This window comes from Oncorhynchus nerka, linkage group LG15 (genome assembly GCF_034236695.1).
Source record: "Oncorhynchus nerka isolate Pitt River linkage group LG15, Oner_Uvic_2.0, whole genome shotgun sequence".
Classification (NCBI taxonomy): domain Eukaryota; kingdom Metazoa; phylum Chordata; class Actinopteri; order Salmoniformes; family Salmonidae; genus Oncorhynchus; species Oncorhynchus nerka.
This window is the reverse complement of record NC_088410.1, coordinates 81,219,977-81,227,821: the sequence shown is the minus strand read 5'-3', so window position 1 is coordinate 81,227,821 and position 7,845 is coordinate 81,219,977. Positions and strand designations below refer to the sequence as shown.

Below are 7,845 nucleotides of genomic sequence, written 5' to 3'. Positions count from 1 at the left end.
AGCTGCAGAAATGTTGTGGTACCCTTCCCCAGATCTGTGCCTCCACACAATCCTGTCTTAGAGCTCTACAGACAATTCCTTCAACCTCATGGCTTGGATTTTGCTCTGACATGCACTGTCAACTGTGGGACCTTATATAGACAGGTGGGTGCCTTTCCAAATCATGTCCAATCAATTGATTTTACCACAGGTCTAGTCTAATCAAGTTGAAGAAACATCTCAAGGGTGATCAATGGAAACAGATTCTCCTGCGCTCAATTTTGAGTCTCATAGCAAAGGGTCATATTTATGTAAATCAGGTATTTCTGTTTAATATTTGTATTAAATTTGCTAAATTTCTCTTTTCACTTTGTCAATATGGGACATTGGGTGTAGATTGATTAGTTTAAAATATATACATATGAATACTTTCCGAATGCACCATAAACATATTGTAATAAACAATGGAATATTTTGAATAGGCTAATGGATTCCAAATTAGAGACCTGGTCTGTTCCATATTTATCTACAGTGGTGGACTGGGACCCAAAAAAATCAACCCTGGCATGGGACCAAAAAATCAACCTGGCATTTCTAATATTGAGGCCCTCCCCCCATTATTAGCCAGATAATGATCGGTTTGAGCAACAACAACAAAAAAAGTTAGACAGGCCCACTGGGCTAAAAATGGACCAGCCCATCTGGTATTTGCCCAAAATGTCAGATGGCCAGTCCTCCCCTATTTATCAACCTTCTAATCTAGGTATATTGTCCAGACATATCATACTACAGTGTAAGCCTACTATGCTATTTGTAATTATCTGCCATGAAAATATCTGTTGTTCTTGCTGGGAACATACATGTGTGTGGTGTGTGGCCACTAGGTAGACCTGCACGCTCAGCTCTAAAGTGCATGACGTCAGTGGCAGGGAGCTGGTTTCGGTTCGCGTGGCCATGTTGGAGCTCAACGTGACAGCTCAGTGCAGCAGGTAACACACCGATCAACAAAATCATCCATCTGCAGGTGCACGTGTAGACTCAAATTATTAATGTGTGGAAACCGTGTCCACTCTGAGCCTATTCGCACATGCGAGAATACAGAGCAGCGTGGGGAAAATAAAACATTAGGCTATGCACCACACCAAATAATTATTCCCACGGGGCATTACAGTTTTATATAATAGTTTATTGACTGTAGTCTACTCTTAGGTTAGGTGGATTGGTTTATTAGGAATTATTGTCATGGACACAGGCAGGCCTATATAGGCTTTATCTAAACCTAAAATTGAAAACCTACTAAAGATAATACTTAAAAGAGAAATATATGAAATACAATTTTCTCATCATGAAGGTAAAAAAACATTCACAAACATTTTTATTTTAAATGGGCAATTTGCATTTGCTACATCCATTTTTGAACGTATACATTAATATACATTACTTTTGCATTAATATACTTATACATATGTAGGTCTACCCATTGATTTTTGAAGAATACAACTTATAAATACCTGATGAGCTTAGTTCAACTATGGAATACCCCATCACAACCCAAACGATAAGCTTGTTTTACTCCATGTTTGTAAACAATGTAAATGTAAACAAACACTATATAGCCTCAAAACATGGTTAAAACTGTAATGTTATAATAGATCGTCAGTTCTTGCATCAATAGCTCTGTCTATGAATTTGAGATTGGTTACATTTCTCCAGCCCCATCTCTTGGTTTTTTACCGAAACAGGGGCGAGTACACGCGTTGTTATTGCTTCTACCGATACCTGCAGCTTTAACCCTCACACGGACACAAGTTGAATATGTGAGGCTACACGCGAAAGAAAAGTTATATGTTCTTCCCTGTAAATGTTCTGTGGATATATTCTGAATTGTAATACAATTAAGCCATAGAAGGGGTAGCTTACCTTCTCTCCCCTATAAACCACTATTCTGCATATGACTATAGAATAACAGGAATGTGATAATGCATCTATTGTATCTTAATTCTGACACTTTCCTGTAATAACTTTATATATGCCATGTCACTATTATGCATATGAATGCTGTACATGGAACAGAAGCCGGAATGTAGAACATACAGTAATAACAAACGGTAGTCTATAAGGCTAAGTGTGTAAGGAATTCTGCCCTACTTTCTATATAGTAAACATATACTTGCACGTTCTGCCTAGAGTTGTCTTATGTTCTCGTAGCATAGCTGTAGCATGGTGGTACACGGGACACAGCCCGCTAGAATAAGAGGGAGGGCCATTCTCGTGCAGATCCTCTTTAACTATAGAAATGGGTTGTACTCTAGATGGCTTGAAAGCAACCGTCCAACACGTGAGGCTCATGTGACGGAGGTAGATCAGCTCTCCAACGGAGAGACGTGTCTAGTCACAGGGTTTATTTAACACGTAGACCAAACCACCCCTCTATCACACATTTACCCGGGAGTAGAGCATCTGAACTATTGCTGTGCTTGGATCTCAGAGTGACAACATCACATTGACAGTCTCTGCAAAGCAATAGCCTGATGAAATAATATTCTTTATAGAAAAAGTGTTCACTATTGAATAGAATAACATAAGAATAATTTTAGCAATAAGAACAAACTTGTTTCTCTCTCAGATGACAGTATTAGCTGAATATTGAAAGACAACTGAAGCCTAGTTTTAAGATTGAATTGTTTGGATACCAATATTTGGATTTCATAAAGACGCAAAATGGAGAGGATTACAAGTGCGCAACCTCCTCCTTGTATGGCAAAACACCAGTCGCGGGAGATGGCAGACATGCAAGGGTAAGCCCCCAGAAACAGCTTACAATGTATGCATTACAAAACTGCAAAACAAGATAGTATTCTTATGTAAATAATATATTTTTTAAAATAATATAAGCATGACTTATCAATACTTTCTATTATTTTTGTCCTATAGAAAAGATTTCCCAAAGTACGTGTGCAAACACCGAAAGGGAATGAAGCGCGTGGAAGACAGTAAGGTATGCTTATGTTCTTTACTTAAAACATGTTGTACATCTTAGGTTTACTTTTGTCGGCAATTTCTTATTTCTTATACCCTATTGAATACATTTTACAGATCTACTAACAAATGTACTTTTTTTTCTCCAACAGGAGACATGCAAGTTACCCCACCGATTGATTGAGAAGAAAAGACGTGACAGAATCAATGAATGCATTGCCCAACTGAAGGATTTATTGCCAGAACATCTCAAACTCACAGTGAGTACTAATTTAACGTGTAGCCTACTACTACTGACTGTGTAATAGGAATGCAAAAGCGCCACCTGGTTGTTCATGATTCATTTGTTGTCCAAATCAATGCCTTGATTAGTCTGATTCCTTAAATCCAAAAATGTTGCCTGTTATGACAAAGGCAACATATTATTCATTTTTTTTTCATAATGTAAATAACTTGTTTATTATTATTATTATTACATCAATAGTATTTCATATTATCCGATTGAAACGTTTGGTTAATTATAATAATTTAATGAACTGCCTATGCATATTGCCTCAAACCCTTTCAAAACAATTTACCTTAACAATATGTTGATAAACTATGTCTTAAATGTACTGTGTTGTGTTGGTGTGGTGTGCAGATTGCCTGCCTCCCTACCCTGTGGCAGTTTGTCTTCTGTTCAGCTGCTAAAACTGTTATATAAGAAAGATCAACATGCTTATCAAGGTCTTCCTGTTTTAGACTCTGGGCCATTTGGAGAAAGCTGTGGTGTTGGAACTCACCCTGAAGCATGTGAAAGCCCTGAGCACTCTCCTGGAACAGCAGCAGCAGAAAATCATTGCATTGCAAATCAGTAAGTTTGATACCTTGAGTTACACTGTTTCATTTTATTATAGGCTACACTCTTTCCTCCCAATCAATAGTATTACTTATTATTGACAGGCCATACCATCGAGACGATGCTGCTCAATCAAAGCTAAAATTGTATCTTTCCCATTAAAAAAATAAATAAAACAAGTAACCTGTTTCATTTCCAAAACTGTAGCATTATTAAATATGAACCTAAAACCTGATATTACTTTGTTTCTCTCAGGGGATCAGAGCAGTGTTAGCTCAGAGAACAGTGAGGAGATGTTCCACTCTGGCTTCCATGTCTGTGCTAAGGAGGTCCTCCAGTACCTGGCTAACCAGGGGAGCAGCAGAGACCCCCTGACCCCCTCTGAAATGACCAGCCACCTCCACAAAGTAGCATCAGAGGTGCTCCAGGGTCCATTCAGTCCCCGGTCCGAAGAGCCCACCCACAAACCCATCGATAGCATGGAGAAGCCTGCTGGTCAGATGCCTAAGGTCAAGGAGGGTCACCCCAAGAACTTTGTGTCTGTCATTCAAAGGACATACCCCCACGGACATGGAGAGCAGAGTGGCAATGACACAGACACTGACAGCGGCTATGGAGGGGAACACGAGAAACGGGACCTCAAAGCCCAACGCTCAAGCTACTACAGCAAGGAGGGGGAGCTCAAATATGCTCTGGCTGAGAGGATGGCAGGAGGTGGCGTCAAGCAGGAGGGTGCTGAGCCCCAGGCCAAGAGGTTCAAATCTGACTACTCAGAGGACGAGTCTTCCTCTGGGCAGGTGGTTAGCAGCCATCACAGCTACATAAGCTTCTCCCAACACCAGACCCCCCTCTGCGTACCCTTCTACCTCATCCCCCAAGCAGCTGCATCGTGGCCCATGATGGAGAAGTGCTGGTTCCCACGGGGCATGCCCATTTTGTACCCGGGCATGAATGTCTCAGCAGTCAGCTTGTCTCCAGAGAAAATACCTCAAAACTTAGTAATGTCTCCCAGGGCAGGTTCCCCGACACTCTACCAAGCACCCATGGACTCACCAGCCCTCCTTCAAGCTTTAAAACAAGCCCCCGCATGAATTTGGAATCCAAAGACTGATAGACTTTTGTGTTTGCACCCTGCTCTATGAATGTTTGGGGTTGAACGGATCGCCTGCTGGAAGGCGTCCAGGTTAGCAAGGACAAACACGAGAGCACCAGTTTGTCTCCCTCAGCAACAGCAGCCCACACTCTCCCTTTGAGAGCAAACAACAACTGTCACGCACAAACCTAGTGGCCACAACCCTCCAAACCAGCCCACAGATCAACCTTGGAGCCAGTTAGCACTGAAGCTCTGACCCTATGGAGGATCACAGATGACCTGTTGCAAAGCTCTGAGTCACTGTGAAGAGCTGGTCAACACAAGGACATGACAAAAGTGGTTAAGAGAAGGACTTACTGTGGGGATGGCTTCCCTGCACTTGTGTTGAATGTCAGAGTTAAACCCTGACTGTGATGAGCAGACAGCACAGCCCCCAGCCATTCAGACCTGCCCTTTGCACACACACCGGTCTGTATTGATTGTAAGAATTTAACAAAACCCCTGTAGATGCTGCTTGAGGTTCTATGTGTTTTAGACGTGCGACCGGAGGATCCACATTTTCTGCATCTGTAACTGCTGAAACTGCAACGAACCCGCCTTTGGACCAGAACGCTACCAAATACGTCTCTGGTTTATGTTGTCCAGGGTTGTCACAAAATCCATTGCTCCCTCTTCACCCACCAAGTGTACCCTACATTGCAGCTAAATGGACTCAGGATGGTGTCACCGGACCTGATATGTGTCACTCATGTAAATAGAGGAGCGATGCATTCAGTTATGCATTTTAGTTTTGAGTTTGTAAGTCACTACCATTCGTGCAAGTAGTTCTTGTGAGGTAATGTCTTGTAATTATTTTGTTTATACTACTTGTACATCTTTATTTTTGATACATGACCTATAGAGTGTATTTGCATTGTAACTAGAGGGAGGGAATTTTAGATGGCCATTTTGCTGTTTGCCAAGAGAACATGTACATAGCATTGTGCTAAACCTGATTTGCATCATGCTCATTATTAATTTCGGGTCTGGTCAATTTCTGGCCTGATCGTAGTTCATGCCTGATTTTGCTTAAAGCAGACAAATTATGGCAGATGCCTAAATGTATTTGTATCAATTATTGAGGCTGTGGCAAAGAGAGGAGAATGAATGTAATGCTACAGCAAAATGTTAGTTTTGTATAGGATGAGGTACTTGGGATTTTCATTTTGGGACATAACAGAAGGTTGCTTGTTGAACATATTTTGTCTATAAAGTATTGTTTACATAAAGTTTTTTTTCTGTGGAAATAAGAGTTTGGGTCTGAATCTTGGTAGAACACTAGCATGTTGCACAGCAATGCAACCCAACCTTGCTTCTCATCATAACATCACATGCTTACATAACATTAACACTCACATAATCCATAAAGCAGCAGTCAGGGGCAGACTGGGACTAGAAATCGGCTCTTGCATTTCTGAGAAACCAGCCTATTTTTTCCTAGAGGCCCCCACAACAGCCCATTTTTTTCCTCGAGGCCCCCATTATTAGATAGATAATTTTCATTTTGTGCAACAACAAAACAATAAAAGTTAGACAGGCCCACTAGGATAGAAATGGACCAGCATATATGGCATTTGCCATTGTAGACCTAAATCAAGAAGACATTAATTTAAGCAGGTTGCTGTAGGTAACTATACATTTACAATATCATGTTCCACACGACACAACTTGATAGGGATTCTATAACAGACTGATAGGATATTATAGTATGACTACCTGACATTTTTGGAACTAGTGGATCGATTGATAGAAAAAAACTGGATTAGTCTTCATCATATTAAGGATAGCCTAGTCAAGCATATATTCAATAATATTTTGAGTGATTGTAAGTTTTATCAGTTAGAGGAAAAGTTCTGTGAAAACGTTTTATATAGGCATATGCCTATTCATCAGAAAATAAGAACTAACCAACAGAACCAATATAGGCCTACCTGTTTTAGGCTTATAGCTTTTTTTCCTACAGCATGTGGGCCTATTACTAAAGCAAAAAGATAGGTAACATAGCCTCCGTCAAATAACCCCAGAGAAACATAATCTTCAAGCACCAAACTGGACAAGAGCAGGACAATGTGCATAACAAGTGATATGGAGACGTTATAGGCTGCTATACTTCTTGAAGTCAAATTGCAGTTCCCATTGCTAATGCTGGTCAATCTGAATAGTGCAATAGGCTACCAGTTTATCATATCTGTTTACCTGTCCCACCGTTAATGCATTAACTGTATTTTCAGTGCAGTACAGTTGACTGTTAAAGAATAACAATGGAAGACACAGCAAAAATCTCATACTGGCACAAAGCATAGCCTATCTTCCAGCACCAAACTGAACAAATGTGCATAACAAGTGTGATGGATCTAGCTATATTAATGTATTCTATATATACTTTTTTACATTATAGGCTGCTAAAGGCTACTTGTTGTTGCATAGGCAGCGGAACCTTACAGCACACATAGTTAATTCATTGCAAATGCTGGTTAACATATCATTAATGGCTGCCCCACCATAAAATGACTGACGGGCGCTCTTTTAAACCATTTTTGGAAGCTATAGAAATGCATTTATTAATGTCTACATTTGTTTTTGCCATTTTTTATGCGAGCCAAACATATATTTTTTTAGAATAAAAAACAAACAAAAACAATCCCGTCCCTATACTGTAAGGGTTTTAAAATAATAGAAGCAAGTTACAAAAATAAAAATAGAAAAAAAGGCTTTTTTAATCTCAAATACACTACAATTTATCCTGCAATAGTTGTATAGGACCAAATAAAATAATCGAAAAGTGACAATACAATCTATAATAATTTAAATGCAGAAATTTCAGGACTTATTTACCTTTATTTTTTATTTATTTTATTTCACCTTTATTTAACCAGGTAGGCTAGTTGAGAACAAGTTCTCATTACCAACTGCGACC

At 39.8% G+C, this 7,845-nt stretch overlaps 1 protein-coding gene across 1 annotated transcript; it reads left to right on the top strand.

Moving 5' to 3' along the window:
• The first annotated feature begins 2,397 nt into the window (after positions 1 to 2,397).
• bhlhe40 (basic helix-loop-helix family, member e40) lies at positions 2,398 to 6,157 on the top strand. Its single transcript, XM_029683766.2, is given in 6 exon segments — positions 2,398 to 2,777; positions 2,914 to 2,977; positions 3,111 to 3,218; positions 3,700 to 3,811; positions 4,052 to 4,879; positions 4,882 to 6,157. Coding segments are annotated over 6 exon segments (1,215 nt in total). The 5' UTR covers positions 2,398 to 2,700; the 3' UTR covers positions 4,908 to 6,157.
• Positions 6,158 to 7,845: the final 1,688 nt, after the last annotated feature.